At 41.2% G+C, this 22,938-nt stretch overlaps 1 protein-coding gene across 1 annotated transcript in view; it reads left to right on the top strand.

The window, feature by feature from the left end:
* Nucleotides 1-22,938, top strand: part of CCDC150 (coiled-coil domain containing 150) — a 257,953-nt gene that overhangs the window by 156,272 nt on the left and 78,743 nt on the right. The window contains exons 17-18 of the mRNA XM_086944366.1: nt 1,547-1,609; nt 4,183-4,311. Coding sequence (XP_086800492.1) covers nt 1,547-1,609; nt 4,183-4,311 — 192 coding nt within the window. The remainder of the gene's footprint in view (nt 1-1,546; nt 1,610-4,182; nt 4,312-22,938) is intronic.

The following is a 22,938-nucleotide window of genomic DNA, read 5'->3' as shown; positions in this document are numbered from 1 at the left end:
GGGTCACATACATGCCCTTAGGGCATGTATGTGGGCGACATGTGCACACATGTTAATTTCAGGGGTGCAAAAGAGTGTCCTATTGACACCCTTGCAACCCTGAAATTGCATTCTCAAATTGCGATTCTCTAATTGAGAATCGCAAATTGAGAATGCCTTCCCATTCATTCCTATGGGCCTTCTAGCCCATAGGAATGAATGAGAAAGTATTCCTTATTTGCGAATCTCAATTTGCGATTCGCAAATAAGGAATAAATGGGATTCACAAAAAATTTTGCTAATCCTACTTACGTTGCGTTTTGCGATTCTCTAATTGCGATTCCATAAAAATCGGAATTTGAAAATCGCAAAACACAAATTACCTACAAAAGGCCCTTTGTCCCCATGGGGGAACGGATGCCGTATGCCTGGATCTAAATCAGGCCTTCGGTCTTTGAGCCGCGCAATGGACTGAAACCCACCCAAAGTGAATATGAAAATGTCTGACCTGTAGAGTGCACCATGCCTATATAAGAGACATAATTTTCATTGCAATTTCTGTTTTATTATTAGTTTTTTTCAATAAAGCAAATTTTTGAGTAGGAGTTTGGCTACTCTTTTGATATTAACAACCATTTTGTTGAATAGGCTAATTTTGTTAACTCGCTTATGTGTTCTTCCATGCCATTAGGCTGGCGTGCTGTTGCTAAGTATTCTTCCAGAAAGGAGGTAAGACACTGTCCTTTGCAGCAAGGAGGGTTTTGTGGGGATCATTTCTTCAAAAGTGATCTGCCTGAGCATCCTTATGAGAAGTGTAGGTATTTTCGGGCAGATACAGGGACCTTTGTGAGTGCAACAGTGCATTTTAGGACGTATGTAAAATCCGGGAGGAGTTTGATCTAGGCAGTTTAGCCTAAAAGACTCCCAGTGTCACTGTAGAGAATCCGATGGATTGGCTTCTGAAGCTACTGAATGAAGGAACTCCTTTGGCTACTCTGTTTACTCTGGGGACCTACTGCAGTTTATGAAGAACTGGTGACTTCTTAATGGATGGTATACCCTCAAGCATCATAACATACAATTAGTCCACAGCAGAAGTTGGCAGGTTTTTGAAATCTGGAAGAGGGTGACTCTCTGAAAATGAAAACAAGACTTATGGGTAAGTGCTTTGACGTGGCTGTTAGTCAACATATGAATGCCTTGTAGAACCCAAGAATTAAATAAATGAGAAAACAAGGAAAAGTATAACTACTTTCTTTACTTATACTCATACTTACGATTGCTTTGTTTTACCACAAATCTCTTAAACTAATAGGAATACTCATTACACAACAGCAATCATATTTATTTTTCTTCTTGATGGGGTAAACTTTTTACACTGGGAACCTTTTAAAGAAACACACAACGATTAAGGGCATACTGTTTATTTCTTGTTTTTCTCATTAAGGTAAATTTGGGTATCAATAAAGTGACATAATTCTGACCAGGGTGCACAACTGCAGTGGTTGTGACTATGCAAAAAGCACCTCAGCCAAGTATAATAATCTTATCCTGTTCTCTTCGCCAGGTCAGTGCGGAATACAACTCTGGCAAGATCTGCACACAGCGACTAGAGTCCCAGCTCAAGCAGGTACCATCATTGGAAGGATACTTTTGAACAGATTTTGTGCTTGGGCGCCATTTTACCTTATCTTGGGCATGCATGAGTTTGTTTAAGTATTCCCCTTCCCCTTTTGTGGCGATGCTGTGTTCAAGAATACAGATACAAAGTCCAAATGTTATGATGGACCCATTTTCCTTCCAGTGGGCTCGGGTGTTTCAGCCATTGAGGAACCAATCATCATAATGGAGACTCTGAAAGGAGAGCCAAAGCTATTGGTCTAATGCTCCTCTGACTTCTGGTTAATGTATTTTCTGGCATCGCTGATTGAATTTATCAAGGGGTTCCTGGATATATCGTATCCATATAATGGCATTCCTTTGTGTGGCCACCTACAGAATACCTCATCTAAAACATAGTGGACAAAGTGACTTATTTTCTTTATTTTAAAGCCTACTCTAAAGGGAAGACTTCTGATTTTGATAATGTTGAAGAAAACTATGATCATAAGTTTATTTGCGGACTGTGGGTTAGAGCGGCCAAAGTCCTATTGTCATCCGTGACTGCGCTATCACGAGGCCCAACAAATTTGACCCATAAAGGCAAACTTGTTTCTGTGACGAATCCCTGGCACACTCTTGATAACTTGGCACAGGCAGCAAGGCCTTCCGCTGAAAAAAAAATGATTTTGTTTTAAGTGCACTCACTTGCCACTATCCCAATGTTGCCTAAAGTTATTTAAGAGTCAGTCACAACAATGGGGTGTGCACAACTTTGACTGTGTGTCCAGCAATAATGATAACCATTTCAAACGAGACTGCTTACTTGTATCCTAACTTTCCTTCCCATGAATCTTCCGCTAAACCCCTTCTGGCTGTAGCTGTCTCCTATACACCTGCCGCCTCTGTTTCTAGTTTCTCATATGACAACCTCTTGCAAGTGAACCTCTTACACGTGATTTAGCATGCACTTACCATGCTATTTCACTGAGGTACATGAATTTTGTTAGAACTTTGCGTTGCAAATGGACCAACCCTTCCATCTCTGTAACATTACAAAGACTTTTATTTGTAAGTACTGGCTAGTTTTTCATCTGTGTTCCACATCAATATTTGGCCTGGTGACAATTACAAACGAGTTTATGTGAAGAGGTTGAACATGGGTTTACTGTCTGCTACACTTCGTTAGAAAGCCATGTATTCCTTTGGTGTCTTACCTTTAGCACCATAATGAGTGGGACAGTGCACTATGAGGTAATAAGGCATTGTCGACTCCCTTACCCAGTTTGGTAGTTTGCCATTGGCTGATGTTGCCCTACCTGTACCTCGCGGTGGCCCTGTGCTTTGTACCACAAGGGCTTGCCTAACTTAAGGGTGTTGCTATAACACCGGCCTCAGCCAACTGGCCTGATTCAAGACTTAGATCAGTCAAATGACTAGAATGGGCTACAACAAACTGGCATGGTGTAGCTTCCTCTCTTTTCACTACTTTTCTATTCGACACTGCATAATAACCCTTAAGAATAGTGATAGGGAGGGTGGAGACGTTCTCCGTCCAGGCGAATGCACCATACCAGTTACGGCCAATATCAATGGGACAGAAACTTTCCAACTTCAACTGGGGTCCGGCATTCCACGGTTGCCAAAGTATACTGTTTTTAATCATCTCATAAGGAGGGACTCTTAAAGCCTTTTTTTTCCAATCTTCCTTTCCTTTTAAATTGTTACTCCTTTTCCCCCGGTCCCCTTTATTCTATCATTAGGAAGGTTCACGTTTCTCCTTCCCTTAAAGAGCTGCACGGGGAGCTCACTGCATGCAACTTGCAAGACACCACAGTGAGGAGGGGTCTGATGATGAAGCTTGCCACTTCGGTGAGTCGGGCCTTCGTCCCCTTTTAGGAACAATCCTTCCAACTGAGTCTTTCATAAAGGTATCAACTTCTCACAACAGAAGCCCCAGTATCCTTTCCATCCTGTGCCATTCACTTTGAAAACAACAAGATGATATACCTGGACACCTAACTATGCCCCAAATTTCCCTTCCTCTGTTTTATGTTCACGTGGATCCATGGTAATGCTGCCTGCACATGGCAGGGAGTGTGCGTTACCTGTTGAGTTGGTTATTTTATTTATCTTGCACTTATTTTGGATTGCATTTGAACTTCAGTGATATCTTTTTCATGGTATTAGGGTTCAATTTAACGTGTTATCAATTATTGTGGTGTTAAGAGGAATAAAGTTGATGTGACATCACTTCTGTAACCCATAGATTTTTGATAAATAGACATTGATTTATTTTCTTGCCTTTATTTTGCCATCCCGCGCTGTCCCTCTTCTTCCACCCTCAATGCCTCTATCTTCATGGGGGATGCCTCTACAACAGAAATAGTCTGAATTTGATAAGACTTTGGACTGGAAGAAGATCCTGCAGTCTCATTTTATAAAACAAGAATACAAAATACTGCTGCTTCAAATGAAATAAAGTCTTTATTTCTTTGTGTGTAACTGGTGTATGTTGTCTAATTTACTACAAAGTCCAAAATAGGCCTGTTTATAGGCTGTTTTGCAGAAGATTCCACACCTTTGTTTCTCCTCTCATCCTAGGCCCAATCAGTAGTGGAACGCCAAGAGCAAGACTTTGTACTGGCGATTGAGTCCAGAGATGAGGCAATGAGAGAGTGCCAGAAATTGAAGAGGCAGATGGAGGCTACGGAAGAGAGGGAGCGTCAGAAGGTAAAAAGAAAAAAGAAATTGTGATAGAGATCCTTTTTCAGTATTGGCTTTGCATGACTCTAGATTTAAAGACACCTAGACAAGTCCTTTACGACAGAATCTTTTAATGAAATAGGTTTGTCATAAACACTTATTAATTACATTAAAATCCATTTACAGGAATTAAATTCCAATGGAGCCTGAATTGAGGCACCAATAGTTTGATGTTGACCCATATAACAATCATTTCTATAGATGACTAATAATCACCCAAGTTTTCCTAAGTTAGAAGCAGCTGTTATGGTATTTTCTAAATTAGGTGTGATTTCTTTAGCTATTGTTCTAAAAACCTCAGGGATAACATATTATGGTAAAGGATTGTGCTGTCACGTGGCCCAGATGGACAATGTCCTCTTCCCTATTAACATAGGGCACGTTCCTGACTGTCTGCTGCTTTGTGCATGTTACTACACAAGTTTATTTTTGCTTGTGCCACATTGTAACTTTCACATTACTGTTGTTTTTACACTTTGCTTATTCCTGGGATTTAGCCTGAACACTGTGAACAAGGGCGAACAACAATGCCACTGTTCTGGTCAGTCTCTAGCTCCTAGACAAAACATGTAGATTCAGCTGTTGGTTGGGAACATATATTTTGGTCATATGAGGGTACATGGAAAAGAGGCACGCACTTGGAGAGGGATCTTTCCAGGGAGAAGAGCATGACTGCACCTGTGATGTTGATCTACTATCTATAGACTGAGGTACGGGGCCTGCTGATACCACCCACAGATCTTCTAATATATAATCATCTTGCTTCTACACAAGGGGACGGAGGTTAGGCTACGCTGACCATATTTGTGTTATGCATTTTTCTACTGATTGTGGCACGTATACTGCATACTAGAGCATGTTAGTTAGAATAACTATTTTACATTTTTTCATGTCTGTCAGACCTTATTGTGGACGAGTACAAGAGCATGAGGGAAAGGCTGTATCTTGCAACCCCGATTCCTGAGAGAGTCCGGAGAGTTGTGTTCTGGGGTGTCTATGTTATGTTATGTTAAATATGTTTAAATAGCGCATGGCTACCCCAGCATAGGGCGTCCCAGCACTTGCAGACATGCCAGCCAGAGAAGCGCAGCAGGAAAACAGTGGAGTGAGAATATTATCAGGCAGCCGAAGTGCTGATCATCCTAAATGGAGGCGTACAGCCAGGTTTTAATTTGTTTCCGGAAGAGTCAGTGGTCTTGTGTGGCGCGTGCCTCAAGTGGGATGGAATTCTATAGAGCTGGGGCCATGGACTTAAAGGACCGGCCGCCTGCTCTGCTCTTGCGCACCCTAATGGTGCGAGCAAGGTGGAGGTCTGCAGAGCGTAAGGGACATGTGGGGAAGTAGAAAGAGCAGAGTCCCTGCAGTATTTGGGGGCCTTGGCCATGTAGGATTTTGTGGGTTAGACAGAGGGTTTTAAATTGAATTCTTTGTTTTACGGGCAGCCAATACAGCCGGCGTAGGATGTGTGAGGTGTGACAATGTTTAGGTAAAGCAAAAAGAGTGCGGGCAGCTGCGTTTTGAGACCTTTGAAGTCTTTTAGTGACCGTCAAGTTGGTTCCAAGCATTAGTTCATTACAGTAATCCAAGTGCGAAAGGAACAGGGACTGGACTATTAATTGACAGGTGGGTGGCTCAAAGAAGCCCAAGATGGGCTTGAGGGTGCGTAGGCGGCCGAAGCAGGTACCAGCCACCTTTTTTGCGTGCGACTCAAAAGGTAGTGAGTTGTCCATTAGGACCCCCAGATTCTTCACTTCCTTCTTCGGAATCAAGTGTGGACCCATCGTCGGGGGCCACCACTGATCGTCCCACTTCTGTGAGTCACGGCCAATCAGGAGCACCTCCGTTTTGGAGGAATTAAGTTGGAGGCAGTTGTCCATCATCCAGCTCGAGATGGCCAGGACATCTTCCTGAAATTTTACCTGGTCCAACACGGTGTTATTAGAGAAGGTAAAAATAAGCTGCGTGTCGTCCGCGTACGATATCAATTTGATCTTTCGTTCCTTGGCCAGGAGGGCCAAGGGGAGGACGTACACGTTAAACAGCATAGGGCTGAGGGCAGAGCCCTGGGGGACGCAGCAATTGAGAGGGAACTTGGTAGATTAATAAGGTGGAGCATGAATCTGGAAGGAGCGGTCAGTTAGAAATGACGAGAACCCCGCCAGAGCCCCGCCACTGACCCCGATCTCCCCGAGACCTTTGAGCAGGATCTCGTGGGAGGCAGTGTTGAACTCTGCACTCATGTCAAGCAGGATCAGTGCTGGGGTGTTTCCCAGGTCTTGTGAGGCCCTCAGTTGCTACGTAACTGCCAAGAGAGCGGACTACGTGCTGTGCTTAGCCCGGAAGCCGTTTTGTGACTCATCCAGGATCCCATTAGCTTCCAGGTATCTGGTCAAGGTGGAGTTCACATGCGCTTCCATCACCTTGGCCAGGTACGGCAGAAGAGAAATAGGTCTGAAGTTTTCTGGGAGGGAGGGATCCAAAGTTGGCTTTTTCAACAGAGGGATTACTTTGCCATGTTTCCATGACCTGGGGACTGTGGATGACTGGAGAGATCTGTTGATCAATTCCCGTCAGCAGTCAGGTATAATCACAGGGGAAAGAGTGCATGAGTAGGCAGTTTTGGATATCACAGCTAGCCCACCTCCCCTTCCTTTGGGTCTATTCTAAATAAACATCGAATAGCCTGTCGGAAGGGCCAGGGCTGGGATGGCAGTCGAATCGCTGGTTAGCCAGGTCTCGGTTAGAAAGAGTAGCTCGAGTATATCTTCGTGGTGTTTTACCAGGGACCTACAGTTCAGGCTATATACGTTATGATTTGTGGGCTTGGAGGGCTCTGGTGGTGTCTGGGGGACCTTTGTGTCCTTGAACCCACATTTGTTGCACCATAAACCTGGGGTATCAAGGTGCCAGAGATGGGCCATGCAAGGCGCCCAGTTGCGAAGGGCAAGCAGGTCCTCTCTGGAGTAAGGAGGCATCTGCGCCATCCGACAACCAGGGGTTCTGGCGTCTAATCACTTGTTTCTCAGTGAGTGAGTAGGAGGGCAAGTGAGACATTCTAGCTTGTCGGTCCCGGGCTCATGAGTACTAAGGTGGTAGGGTAACTCAGTCCCTGCCATTAGTGATGTCATGAGTGATGTCACTGACCATGTCATGAGTGATGTAATATGTGACGTCATCAGCAGTGCATTGCACGCGCAAGTTATAGTGAGTCCAACTAACTATAACGTGGAATTTCAATGGTTTTATGACAGTAAAATTTCCAGTTAACTATAACTGGTGTGAAACCTATGGGTTTTCAGTGGATTTAATAGGTTTTTTAAATGCTAATTCCTAACTATAACTGGTGTGAAACCTATGGTTTTTTCAGTGAATTTCTTAGGTTTTTTAAATGCTAATTCCTAACTATAACTAGGGTGAAACCTATGGTTTTTTCAGTGAATTTCAAAGGTTTTTTTAATGCTAATTCCTAACTATAAGTCTCACTTTATAAGTAAGACTGTTAGCGCTCTAGTTGTTCTTTAGAACACTCTGGTACATTCTGTCATTGGGCTATAGTTGCGCTACATCTGGCTGATATTTGGGCTACATTTGTATTTTTTTGTCTCTGGTGGCCATCTTTGGGCTACATTGGGCTACATTTGGGCTACATTTGGGCTCTAACATATATATAGCCCAATATATATTTTTTCAAAGTTAATTTTCTTAAAAACCACTGGAACATATATCTTGAGACATAGCAAAGGCACATCGGGCTACCAGTCACTACAATTTTTCCAATTTGTTTTTTTTGTATATTGGTTTTTTTTTTTGCCCTGGAGTGCTCCCATTGCGCGCCCCGATGAGCACCCCGGAAAGCGTAGTATTTTGAAGCGCCCGGTGCGCGAACTGGGAAGCGTCCCGTTAGCGCCAATGTCACGATCGAAAACAACATTGTGACGTGTCGCGTAAGCGTGACGTATCGCGTAGCCGCGCGATGTGTCTTATGACGCGCTGCGTAAATGCACCCGGAAGCGCTCCGCGGCGCGGCCCGGTGCGCGTAACGTAAGCGCGCCGGAGCGCGTAACGTAAGCGCATCGGGTCATGTGACTTGAAAATAACACTTTTCATTGGTTCTCATCATTTTTTTTCTCCAAATAATGAAAGCCCCCTCCTTTTTTCCTCATTCTAACTTTCTTCATTGAGAGAGCAAGAGCTATTTTTGAGCAAACAATGGCATCACTTGTAGCTGCAGCTGGTGCACCCCCACCACCACCACCACCACCAAGAAAAGAAGGTCCACCACCACAGTTTCTTGGAGGAGAAGAAGAGGAGGAGGAGGAACAACCAAGGCGCTTCCTGCCTGAAGAACCAAGGCAAAGGCACGTTAAAGTGCACTTTATTTGGCAATTCTTTTCTTTTCCTGAAGACCAGAAAAAGGTGAACGCCCCCAAAGTCACCTGTCTTATTTGTGGCAAAGTCCTCTCCAGGGGCAATCCCAAAATGAAATATTCTTTTGGTAATTTTACCCTGATCCGCCACATGGAGAGGTGGCATCTCAATAACTTAGCCCAGGCTGAAGTACAGGAACTTCGAAACAACCCACCCCCTGTGGCCAGCACCTCCTCTACTGAACACTCAATTTCTGGTCCTGAAGGACGCCAAATGGTGCCAAATATTCAACAAAAATTTGGCACCATTAAAATTGTTTGCATTTTCTGTGGCAAAACATTATGTTATGGTGAACTTAGTGTCACCTTAATAAATAATGCTGTGGACAACCACCAATGCAGCAAGAAAAGGAAGCAGTAGTTATTTTCTTTTATTTTGCTCCTGTTGAGCCATTTCCAATTCCCTGTTTTTTGTTTGTTCCCTTAAAAAACACAAAAAAATATAAAATTGTTCAAAAATACAAAAAAAAATGTTCAGAAAAATAATTTAAAAAAATATAAAACAACAAAAAGAATAAAAAAAAGTTCTTTTCAGAACTACCTCCCATTTATAAAATATTGCGAACATTTTTAAACTCTGGCATTCTTTTTTCTCTTTTGTGCGCTTCCCGGTGCGCTCCCCGGTGCGCGTACCGGGCGCTCCCTCCGTGAAAATAAAAAATAAAATTAAAAAATGTTTTTTGCCTCGCGGGGCCCTTTTATAGCCCCCACATCAAACCTAGGGGGTCAGGGTGGGTCTACCCTGCCCCCTTATGGTCATTTCCCCCTTTGTTTTGGTCACCTCTTGTGTCTCGATCCTATCGAGACACAAGATGGCGGACACTCCGGACTGTTTCAAATGTTTACAGACACCCGAGAGCCAATCAGCTTTCTGTGCGCAAGTCGCGTGGCGCGCCCAGAGCGCTCCCCGGTCCGCGTACCGGGGCGCTGCCATAGATATATATATTTTTTTGAACCTAAATTACTCAAAAACCACTGGAGCACATATCTTGAGACATAGCAAAGGCACATCGGACTACCAGTCCCTACAATTTTGCCAAGTTTGGTGCAAATCCATTCAGCCGTTCGGGCTAAAAGTAAGTTTGACCGCCCTATGGAAATTAACATGGGGAAAACACGTTTTGGGACCCCCCTTTTATCTCGGCCCCCGCTTGACGAATCCCCCCGAAACTTTCAAGGAAGGACCGGAGCTCCGCGAGGCAAATTTGAGGAAGTTTTCAGGCAGATTCGTCAACCGGCGCCAAAGTCATTCTAAATAGAATTTTGAGATTTTGCATTGAAAAAATCCTAACTATAACTACCTACTGGCGACCGCCAGTAGGATATATATATATATATATATATATATATATATATATATATATATATATATATATATATATATATATATATATATATATATTTATATTATATTATATTATTATATATATATTATATTATATTATTTATATATATATATACTAGCAGCCCGCCCCGGCGTTGCCCGGGGCAGAAGGGGGCTGGGGGCAGCATTTTAAGCCTCTGTGCACTCCCGCCCGCCCCAACATTGCCCAGACCGCCGCCCGCCCCAACATTGCCCATACCGCCTCCCGCCTGCCTTTGCCTTACCTGAGCCGCCCGCTCCGGACTTCACCGCCACTCCTCGCCGCACGTCACTGCTCCTCCCCGCACGTCGTCATTACGTCTAGGTCGCGGTCAGCACTACGTCGCGGCCGGCGCTAGTTTTAAGGGACTACTTTGTTTAGAAATTTTAATTTTGTAATTTACGTTTTTATTTTAATTTTATGTCGCCTATATCCATCTACACACCCTGAGGATTCCAACAATGTATTGGGTGTGTGGATTGGCGCTGCGGTTCCCGTGTTTACCTTGCCAAAAGTTTTCTGTTCTCTCTTTATACTAGTAGTATAGATAAGATATATATATATATATATATATATATATATATATATATATATATATATATATATAATAAAGTGATTAGCAATATCTGTCACAAACCTCTCTTTTTTTAACTGCAAATACTAAAGGAAATGCAAGCCCATTATAAAACATAGACTATGCATTAAACGGACCCTGCACCTTTAAGGGTTCACTCTTGCTCAACTGTCCCATCATGTGGGAGGTGTAACAGTTAGGTTAGTTTATTTTTCTGGCTCCTGTAAGCAGGATTCTTGAGCATGGAACTCTGCCTTTTTTGGCTTTATTTTTTCAGAAACCCCTTTGAAAGCTCCTTGATCATTTTCACTCAGTCTCATTAAGACAGGAGATATTCCAGCTTTTTCTGACTGGAAATGTTAATCTTTTTCTTTCAAAAATGCCTCCACTCTTTGTGCAGTGCCCTATCTGTGAGAAGAAAAAAGCCCTGTCAAACCCTCACAGCTCTGCATAGTATGCCTTCTGGTAGATTGTCATCCAGAAGATTGCGAAAACAGCAAAAGGTGTCAAGGTAAACCCTGAAAGACAGACAGAGGATCAGACTGCTAGGGCTTCAGGAGAGGCATCAAGATTCAGCCTCAGGACGTCAGGAGGGGCAAGGAGGGCATTTACCACCTACCTCTGTACACTCTTTCCAAGCTACAGACTACCCAAGAGGTAGATCTAAAGAGCGCAAAAATTCACTTGACAAACGTCCTTCTCCGTTGACGTTGATGCCTATGATGTCGGAGACAGGTACTGTGGCAACTTCCTCACTGTCCAAAAAAGGGTCATCACCATCAAGACATTACCGTAAGTTGACATTGAGACCAAAGTCGATGTCGAGGCAAGGACTGCCATCAACGGGACACAGCAAAGTATTTAAAACCTTACTTTTGGATACTCTGAAGGTTGTAAGTTTGGAGAAGAAGAAAGAGTACAGAAGGCGGTACAAACCTTGCGAAAGCTAAATTACTTCCCAAAGACAGTTCAAACCCCTCAGTGGCAGCCTCACCAACAATTGTCGCAACAGCAACAGCAAAGACAGTCCTATAAACACCGGCGCTCCTCCAGAGGTAGAGGAGACCATCAAATATCAGCCACTATGGGAATCATCAGCAAAAACAATTGTTCTTTTTTTTCCTCCTCTGGGAGGGGTGAGAAGCATTTCAAACCATGTCCAATTGGCACAACATACCAAAACACAAGTGGGTCTTGAATATTGTTCAGAATGTATATTCTCTCAAATTCAAATATCCTCCTCCTTCTTATATACCATCAAAGGTCTATTTTCATGTACATCAAAATTTACTTTGTGAGGAGGTAAACACCTTCTTGCAAAAGAATGCATTGGAAAAAGTGCCTTCCTTTAATCAATCAATCAGCGAATTTGAATAGCGCGCTACTCACCCGCTAGGGTCTCAAGGCGCTGGGGGGAGGGGGAGTTGCTACTGCTTGGACAGCCAGGTCTTGAGTTGTTTCCTGAAGGAGAGATGGTTCTGGATTCGCCGTAGGTGGATGGGAAGGGAGTTCCATGTCTTGGCCGCCAGGTAGGAGAAGGATCTTCCTCCGGTGGTGGTTCTGCGAATTCGAGGGACGGTGGCGAGGGCGAGGCTGGCGGAACGGAGCTGGCGGGTGGGTGTGTAGAATGTCAGGCGGCTGTTGAGGTATTTGGGGCCCATGTCGTGGAGAGCCTTGTGTGCGTGAGTGAGAAGTCTGAACGTGATCCTCTTGTTGACGGGGAGACAGCGCAGGTCTCTTAGATGGGCAGAGATGTGGCTGTGACGGGGGATGTCCAGGATGAGTCATGCCGAATCGTTCTGTATGCGTTGTAGTCTTTTCTGGAGTTTGGCTGCGGTGCCAGTGTAAAGGGTGTTCCCTTAGTCCAGTCGGATGGTGGCGAGGGCCTGGGTGACCGTCTTCCTGGTTTCGGTGGGGATCCATCCATTTATTACGGTTACTTTACGGTCTAAAGTTAACAAACAAATGTAAAAAGAAAGAAAGGTTCAGGATGTTCGTATTACACCAAATATATCCTCAGTTACGCCAGAGAAATTGGATGTGTGTAGTAGACTTGCATGATGCTTATTTACATATCTGGGTAATAAACATAGGAAGTTCCTAAGAATAAAGGTAAGGGGACAACACTTCAAAGTTCTTCCCTTCAACTGCAAGTTAGCTCTTTGCACTATTACAAAGTGTATGGCAGTAGTTGCAGCTCAGTCACCTATGAAAACAAGAATATTTTGCATGCTCATATATGGGTGACTGGTTGATAAAGGCATTGTCTCCAGTTAAAGCGAAGAACATTTGCAATCAGCAAGGAATATCTTACAAAACCTAGGTACAAGGGATTCACTATTTAAGTGCAATTTTCGACACCACTGTCATAAAAATATTTCCTTCAGAGGAGAGACTATTTATCAATCCAACAGAAGTGTTAACTGCTGAAAAAAACTCCCCATGTAACAGTGCGTCAACTTTCTTCGTTTCTGGGATCAGTGGCATCAAGCATCTGTCTAACGCCGAATGTCAGCCTCTAAATGAGACTGTTGCAGCAATGCCGGGAGGATCATTGGAGACAGAAATCAGGAAGTTGGAAAAACAAGATAACATTAACCCAACAAGCGACACAATCATTCCCTTGGTGGGGAAAAGCCCCCAATTTACTGAAAGGAATTCCTTTTCACAAGGACATACCTACTCAAACTATAGTGACAGATGCTGCTATCCTAGGATGGGGTGCTCATATGGGTCTTTTTAAACTCGGGGTGCCGTATAGTTCCTATAAACCTATACAGGATCTGCGTGTTTAGACAGCATACACTGTAGGATTGGTGTCCGGACTGGTTCTCGACACCCCTACCGAGTATGTTAGCCTGTATACCAGCTAGCTGAAAGTGCTACTAGAAACCCCTCTTACCAAGGAGAGAATAGTTCTTGGCAACTATCGAACATGACAACCCTGTCCCATCAGGATCGTGGAAACAGTATGATACTTTTCGCTCAGTCACTCATGCTCACTTTGTCTCAGAGGGATACACAGAATAAACGGTGGGGACGTTTTTCAATAAGCATTTATTGAACCAGTTTCATTCTAATGTAAAATAGGTGTGCTGTAACAACCATGAGACAGAAACTGATATAAATGATCGTAAGCACCAGCAGAGTAAAAGGATGGTAGATTTCTACCATAGTACTAAAACCATGAATACAGGCATGTATAAAAATACATGACAATACAATGCTTACTCCTACTATGCAACCCTAACTAGATGTACCTAAATGTACTTTGCATGAATGTAGGTGTGAAAGCAAAGAATCCCTCTAGGATAAAGTCCACCCCATTATCTGAAGGGAGAGACTGTGGGACCCGTCTTGGTCTTGAGATGGACACCCCGCAAGGGATGTCAGACCAGTGTGAGCTGGAGTGTCTGCGAGCAGGATCCTCAGCGTCTCGTCTGTGTGTCGGCATGGAAGTCCTTTTCTCCTCTGCCTGTCTCAGCAAAGATATGGTGTGTGTATATATACCCAAAGTGTTACCCTCAGGGGATATACCTTGCTGTGTCATGGCGGACTAGGATGATGGAAGGAATGACCCTAATACATAGGTATTATGCAGGAGATGGTAGGCCTGCTTTGATTCCTTGCATAATGAAAGAGGCTTAAGCTTTTCGGAGAAAACCCCATGTCATCTTTAGGTATTACGGTATCTAGGTAAAAGGTCAATACTAAGAACCGTTATGCAGTATAATATTAGGGTAATGTAGGTTAAAGGTGCATTCATTACCTGAGCCGATAGAGGGTTTTCCATCTAGCTCTAAAATATTTTCTCAATTCATTCAAAACAACTTCACCATGTATAATCTGAACAAGGGATCACATTTGAGACGGTTGTAACTGTAAGCTCAAGCCATTTAGATTTTGCTTTTGGCAAATAACCTAACAATTACGGCAATACATCTACCAGGAGGGCACAGTGAGCAGTCAGATGAAATAAGTCATATTCCCTAACCTACGATGGTTGATTTTAGCAGCTTGGATCCTGAAGCCATACAATGCGGGCATTTAAATCTTGCACAAGATTGCATGAACATTTTAAAAGAGACGAAGAGACCATCCACTAGAACAGCATATCCTCGCAAGTGGAATTGATTGTGCATAAGGTGCTTTCAGAATAACCATAATCCCATTTCATATCAAGGAGAGGCAGATATCACCATAGATTTTTCACATGGCAAAATCTGGTCTTTCTTTATCTTCCATAAACGTTCATCTCGCAGCTTTGACTGCATATAGGAAATCTTGAAAAACCTCTTTTATCAAATTACCAGTAATAAAGGATTTTCCAGAAGGGATTAAAAAAGCTTTCCCTCTATTAGGTCTCCTTTCCTCCATTGGAGCTAAATATCATCCTTTTAAAATTGATGAGTCCTGTATTTGAAGCCATTCACAAGGCTGCTTTACAGCATTCATCATAAAAGACAGCTTTTCTAGTAGCTATTACTCCTGTTCAGAGTCTGAGAAATTCACTCTTTATGCACAAAAGAGCCTTGTAGTGTGTTCCATAAAAATGGAGTTGTAATAAGAACTCGCTCCTCTTTTCTTCCAAAAGGTTTCCATGTCAATCAGATAATTTCCTTACAAACATACTTCCCACACCCCTCTAATCTAGCAAAAAGAGATTTTAAGTTATTGGATGGGAAAAAGGTATTTAAATTCTACTTGGATTAAACAAAAGAAATCAGAAAATCCGATCATCTATTTGTGAACCTTTGATCAACTTAGAACTGTATTCTTTGCTTCTAAAGAATCCATTTCTAAGTGGATTATTTCTTGCACAGTTCTCTGTTACCAACTGGCGAATAAAACTTTGGCTTGTACACCTAAGGCTCATTCGACTAGAGAAAGGCAGCAACTATGGCTCTTTTAAGAAATATACCTATATCAGAAATCTGTAAAGCTGCTACATGGAGATCAATGTATAACTTTCCTAGGCATTATTTTCTGGATTCAGATTAGAGGGCTGATACACAAGTAGGTCGAACCTCTTTAAGGAATGTGTTTGCATAATAACTGGAAATTGCTGTATTTCGTCTTTTTGTCTACAAAATATTGGTGGTGGGATAAGTTTGCTAATCTATTCAGTCCTTATAACATTTAACGAGGATACCCTGGAAGAGAGGCAACTGTTGCTTATCTGTAATCCTGGTTCTCTTCCCGCAGAATACTTCTGAAAGTCATAAGCCAAGCCTGCCACTGATGGAGCGGTAATTTCTTCTGGTAGTTTCTCAATGCAAAACCCTCATGCTACCTCTAATTTATCGCTCAAAAGGTGTTGGGCCCTTCACACCATGTATTACCTTCAGGAGACTTTTAATAAAGATGAACAGTCAAAATACAATTATTATTGTAAGCCAATAAAGAGAGTTGTTGATTATTTTAAAGGGTTTTATTTTCTAGTCAAAAGTTAATTTTTCTCTGACCCTTTATTCATTAATAAAATATCAATCAGGTTACAGAATTTGGAAAACAGGAGAAATAGCATTAATACAGAACATATTACAGTCTGCATATAAGCATAACATATAGGAATGTGGCGCAAAATGTCATTCAAAATTCTTAAAGAGTTTCTAAGAAAAATATAGTCTTGCAAGGCTAATCAAATAGTTTGCAAAAATCTCCCATAAAGAGAAATAAATGCATAAAACAAATAAATCTTTTCAGGCCTAATTAATTAGTCAAAGCATAACTGAAAGTTTAGCATCTAAATCTAAAAAGCCTTTCTATCTGTTTGGTGCCCTGTGCATCTCTGTGTCTAAAGAGGAAAGCAGCCCCTCCTTCACAGGCCTCAAAGGAATGTGGCCTGCAGTGCCAAGATATGACGTGGAAGCAAGAAACCTCCCCCTGACTCTCCTCGGACGCACCTCCCCTTCAGCAATCTCCCGGGACGGTTCTCGTACCTAACCCATAGGATGTCTGGCCTAATCTGTTCCTTCTCTCAAGAGCTCACACACGCCCCTAATGAGCCTAGAAGCCAGCTGAGCTGAGAAAGCCAGCCCCTCCTCCGGAGAGGTAGTATTTATACACAACATTTTGGCAGACTACACAAAATGTTTCAACTTTCAGGAAAACCTGTACCTGATTGGTCCGTCATGATGGCATGAGTTTGCACAACCCTGACTCATTCTAAAAACCTGACTATATCAGTTTTAACAAAGGAAGCATACATAATAAATACATTTTATAAGTTTGCAACAATTGCTAGGGAAAATGTTTCTATAGTTTCCCTTCCTTCCTTCACAGAGCAGTCAGATGGATACTTTTAACTAACTGGTACATTGACACAATCACAAGAATGTACAGTTCAAGGTGTCCTTGACTTCTTTGTGGTTTGAGTCAAGCTGCCACAGTCTGCGCATGCTCCCTTCTCTTTCAAAGCAAGCCATAGATTTGCTGGTTTCACAGGCAGCCATTTAATGGTAGGCCCCAAAATAAAAGAAACACAAAGATAATATTAATTTCATGTATAAATGTTTACCTAGCCAAGCTACTAGTGTAAAGCAGCTTTTCTATTATTTATGAAAATAAATGTGCAATGTGCTACAAAGAAAAAGAGGTGGTATTAACTGAAAATATTTATCAAAATATGCAACAAGTCAAAGTCTTTTAAGGCAGGAATAGTGGATTTAGGGATGAGCTGGGAAGAGAGAAACATATTCTATTAATCTTCAAAGCTAAAAAGGCCACTTTTCTCTACATTGCAAAAACACATGTTAATTCAGCAAAAGCGTTTCAGACTAAATAGGCCTCACTTTCATGTTTTTCATGTGCCATGTTTTTAACTTGCACCAAAATGTGTGTGGCAATTTAAATGCAGTCTGTCTGAAGCACAAAAATGAAACAATGCCTGACTGCAGATGAAATCGGCTCCATCAATCCACCCTTCTGATGATTCAAATCATAATAAATTGATTTATAATTCATCACACATATTTCATTTTCAAAAGTGATATATTTTATTTTATTTTTTAAATTGCAAAAGCTGAGCATATAACAATTTTACTTCTATTTCTAAGGCAAACACAAGTCTATCTGTAATCAGATCGTATATAGCCAAGCTCAATTGTTTTAGTGCAGAGTTCTGTAAGTAGCTTCTTGGAACAGTTAGTCTTCTTTAAAATATGTAACTAAAATAATAAAAAAGAATTCAACAGGACATTTTCAGCATTTCTTTGCTCTTTGTCATCTTCTTGCCTTCAAAATGGCTCATACAGTGTGGCATTCTCTACCTTTTCAATGCAAATTAGACTACTTAGGTGCTGAGAAACTCTGACAGAGCACCATCAATCCTTTGCACTTTTTCAACCAATGCCTTTCACTCTTATTTTCACTTTGATCAGATTCAGATGTTTCACCACAGCATCTCTCAGATCAAAGCCGTTGCACCATCCATTATGCAGATCTTGTGTAGCAGCTGCAATCTGGTGAGAAACTGCACATTGTACATCAACCAGACCTACACAGCAATGGCTAGTGTTCACATCATTGTTTTCCACAAGTGCATTTGCATATGCATTTTCAAGCCACTTTAGTGTTGGTGAGACACCGTCTTTTGCAAAAGGTAACTCAGTGCTGCCATTGTGTTGCTTTATTATGCTTGACACTTCAGGCAGATAGCTGCAATCCATTCCTTGTCCAATCTGTTGTTCTGCACTCATTATCTTTGAGACCACCGTATGATCTGATTTCAGAGAAACTGGCAATCTATACCTGGGCATCAGTCTTTGCAATAACACTTTTGCCACTATGCAGTTGTCACTTTTCCCAAAAACAGTTCTGATACAACCCTGTTGTGCTGCTTCTGAAATATTTTCTTGAGCCTCTTTTAATTCATCTGTGAAGATTCCATAGAATGTACATGCTAACAGAACACAAATGTGTGCAACTGAATAAGCATTTCTCTCTCCCATGACAACAGTGCCTCTCATTTGAGCAGATATACTGCATGTTATGGTAAGGGCAATCAATTTCGAATTTTGGGCTGAGGTAACTACTGAAAGCCATGAAGCTTTGACAACATAATGTATAAGGAGCAAAGCATGTGCTGCTTTTAATGTGTCACCTTTCAAACATTGGCCATCTACAAAATGGACATTGTTGGGCTGACTCAGACATTTATCATTAAAGTCTGATTTTGGCTTTATGCATATTTTCATGATATTTAGACACTCATATTCAGTTTCATCACAATCCAATTCATTTGCTGACATTTTTGTGAAGTTAGGGTCAAAGGTCTTTGGGCAATACATCACAGACCTTTGAATACAGTCATCTTTTTGAATAGGCAATGAGAGAGTGCAGCCCTCCCTCTCACTGCAAATTGGTGTATTTTCTTTCAAATAAACTTTCATTCCTAGTGCTGGGGCGCAACATTCTTTCTCTTTCAACTCTAGGAATGCTTTTGCGCAATTGTTGTCCAATGGAAGCGGATCAGACACATCCTCATGTGTCAGCCTCAGTAAAGGCTTAGCCACTAGGGAAAGGTTTCTACAGCAGCTAACCATTCCCAAAAATGTCCTGACTTCTTTCTTTATTTGAGGTGGATTCATCTTGGAAATTATTTCCACCCTTTCTGGTGACACCTTTCTACCTCCCTTTCCAATTTTGTGTCCCAGGTATTCATCTTCTTTTTGACAGTACTCCTGACTATTCTCATGCATTGGCACTGTGACATGGACTTTGCAAAAATCAATAAAAGTAAGCCATTCTTCAGCACATGGAATGTGAAAAAATGTATTGGCTGGATTCGGTACCACAGGACAACATGGAACAAATATGCTTTTAATCTCCTGCACTATTCTGTTCTTTTCATTTATTTTCTGTGAACCTTTGATCAGAAAGTTACACAAACTTCCAATCAATTCCATCAAAAATCCTTTTATTGGTAAAATTTCTGCAACTGATGGTGTTCCTGAATACATGTCATTTGGTTCTAATTTTAATAAGACATGTTCTGCACATTTTATTAATCTGGCATCCTTCTCTGTGAATTCTCTTATTTCTGTGTTTATTATTTTTTCCAAATCAGAAGGTAATTTTTCAACTGTCTTTTCTGACAATAATGCTACAGCTGTTTCTTGTTGGGCCTTTTTAAAATGTACATCCTCATCAGGAAAATGAGCATTATCTGATGTACAGTATTCTGTGCTGTTTAATTCGCAAAACAATTGTTTTTCTGCTAGGCCAGAATCACAGACAACAGTTTTGCAGTTTTCCTCAAATGGGCCTAATTTTGGTGCACATTTTTCTAAAACTGGGTTTTGTAATTTCTTTGTTTAAAACTCCTGCATTTAAATCTGGACTTTCCACTGCCTTCACAATGGACTTGGTAAATTCAGAATTGTGAGTGTTAAAACTCTCATTTTCAAACACAGCAACCTGTTGAACTGGGTTCTGATTTTGTCTCTGGAAATAATTCACATTTTCTCTGGACATCTTATTTAAATTAATTTTAGCATTGTCCATATTTTGTGGGACCATCTTTGCTTGAAAAATCCTGCCATAGGTACCTGTCTCTGAACTGACATTTGCATTTGCTTGGCTGGTATATTTTGCATCTGCATTTCTCCATGTTTTTGTGCATCATGTTTAAAGTTATTTTTCTTCTTCCAATGCTCAAATCTGCTATAAAGATGGCAAAAGGACATATTTTCCAGCAGTACAACATCCATACCTGAATTTGCACAAACCAAACCAACTTTACTTCCATCCTGTGTTCTTTTAATCTGTACCCAATCAACATTCTTTGCTGGCACTCTGCCCTTCAGGAAAATAATCACTGCTATGTTTTCCTCCATATCAACAGAAAATGATGGTGCATTCATGCAAACCCTTTTCATTGTCTCCTCACCTGGCCCTTGAATAACTTTAGATTCAAACAACAATTTAGTCTGCATGGCAATGTAAAAGAACATTTCCAAATTAATGCACAACTCTTTTAAAATCTCAACAAATCCAATAACTTGTGGGTACCACAGCATAATTATGTCTCTCAATTGTGGGAATGTGTTCAGAAATGCTGCAAGTTCACTTTTATTCTGTGGCATAGGAACATGCACTTCTCCCACCTTTTCTCTCAATGAGTAAGCAAAAGCTTCTCCCTCATTCTGCTTATTATTTTTCTCAACTAAATCTGGTGGCTTCTTTTCCTTATCCAGTTTCCTTGCTAGGTCTGGTGGTTTCTTTTTCTTCTCATGTTTTCTTTCCCATTTGTCTCCTAATTTCTCAAACCCATTGCATTTAAAAATATACTTTATTTCTGCAATGTACAATTGCATTCCTGAAGAAAACATTTTCTCATTTGCTTCATCATCCATATGTACCCTAAAACATTTCTGAGATGGAAAACCTCCTGAAACATCAATTTCATAATTTTGAGCCAAATCTGTCAGGCCATTATGTGTAGTTAATGCACATACAGCTGTTTCCTTACTCAGGGAAATTAATTCATTTTCCTGACACTGGTTCATATTTTCATTATTTAAACAGCATGGACTGTTATTTTCTCCATGTTCAAGTGCTGAATTTAAAAGACTAAGCTGTCTCTCTTTTTCAGGGCCTGTGTTAATATGTTCTCCCATGTTTTCTATCTTTTTAATCACTGCTGCTTCCTCAAAGCAGGTTTGAGAAATCCCATTTTCAAATATATTTATTTTATCCTGAGCTGTAGATGTTGTAAAGGCCATTTTTCCCTCACCTTTCAGTGCTTGGGGTAATTTCTGTTCAATAATCTGTGTATTCTGAGTTTCTGAAATAAATTCTGCCATAATCACTCCTTTTGCAGCTCTTTGAACCTTTTCAGTAGGGACAATATTAATTGGGACAGTCATAATTTTTCTATGCATTATCTGTGCATCTGCAGTTAGCAATTCCTGGACTGAATCAGGCGCATTTGAAGCAGTAACACCGGGAGGTATCACTGTCAGTGCTGAATCAACAGGTAATGGGTCAATCTGAAATGTTTGCACAGTTTTCTCAATCTGTGTTTTTCTCTGTTCAACAGAAGCAGTAGCCACTGTAGTGCTTACTAGTACACCATTTTCATTATTTTTAATGGGAACCACATAAAGTGGTGGACACTCAGTTAACAATTCGTCCATTATTCCTTCCACTGAATCATTATTTATTTTAAGATCTTTATCATCATTAATTCTCTTCTCCTATATTTGGTGCTTTACATTTTTATCCTCACTTGCTTTCTCTCTTGCTGTCTTTTCCCACAAGCTTAAGGCCTCAAATTGTGCAGCTTTAGATGGTGTTTTTATTTCACATAACACTTCCCTTAATTTGTCAATAATTTGCAATTCAAAAGTACCATCTTTTGGAAACCTCAAAACACCCTCTTTTTCAGTAATCTTGCACCATTGGTGAACCCACATACATGTATTTTGTCCCAAATTGGTAGACGTAAAATGCACAGGTGTTCCTTCAGGAGCATCACCAATAAAAAACGATTTTTTCACTTTACCTCCTAACAGCTTCTTTAAACCTTCAAACATTTTCATTTTTGCAATAGTTCAATGCAATTTCTTTTTTCCAAAGCTGTCAGTCTCAATTTTAGTCAGTTTCACTCCTACCACTGACCCTCCACAAAATCAAAATGCAATATTTCTCTTAATCAATAACTCGGTTAGTAACAACATAAATACATTCGCTACTCTGTCTGTTGTGCTAAATAAAGGATAGATTTATATTCACTACGAGTAACACATTCCGCTTACCCTTCACAAAGTTAGACCTTCCGTTTACTCTTCAAAGACTACAGGTAAATCCCTTCCGCTTACCTTTCACTCAAGCTCAGAAGAACCTGCTACTCCTTTGGACTTATCCTTCAGGATATATCTTAGGCCAAAGTTTCAACAGCGAACCCTTTTGCTGTCACTCAAGCTCAGAAGAACCTGCAACTCCTTTAGTATGACGCTTTCTAGGTTATATCAGACCAAAGTTTCACCAGCGAACTCTTTGCTATCAATCACTCACACAGAAAATAGTCCCTAATTTAACACTGCCAGCCCTACCCAGCTTCTCAGTGTTATTCCAACAGACGAGTAACCTCAGTGCAGTGTGGCTTCCATTTACCACCCGCTATTCCTTCCCGGGATTCCACAGGTGTGCATACCTGCGTGTTCTAGACAACATAGAACAAGACACTAACTTAACATAAAGAGTTAAAACATGTAATCAATAA

The sequence above is a fragment of the Lissotriton vulgaris genome, chromosome 11, assembly GCF_964263255.1.
Source record: "Lissotriton vulgaris chromosome 11, aLisVul1.2, whole genome shotgun sequence".
NCBI lineage: Eukaryota > Metazoa > Chordata > Amphibia > Caudata > Salamandridae > Lissotriton > Lissotriton vulgaris.
This window is presented reverse-complemented; position numbering and strand designations above follow the sequence as displayed.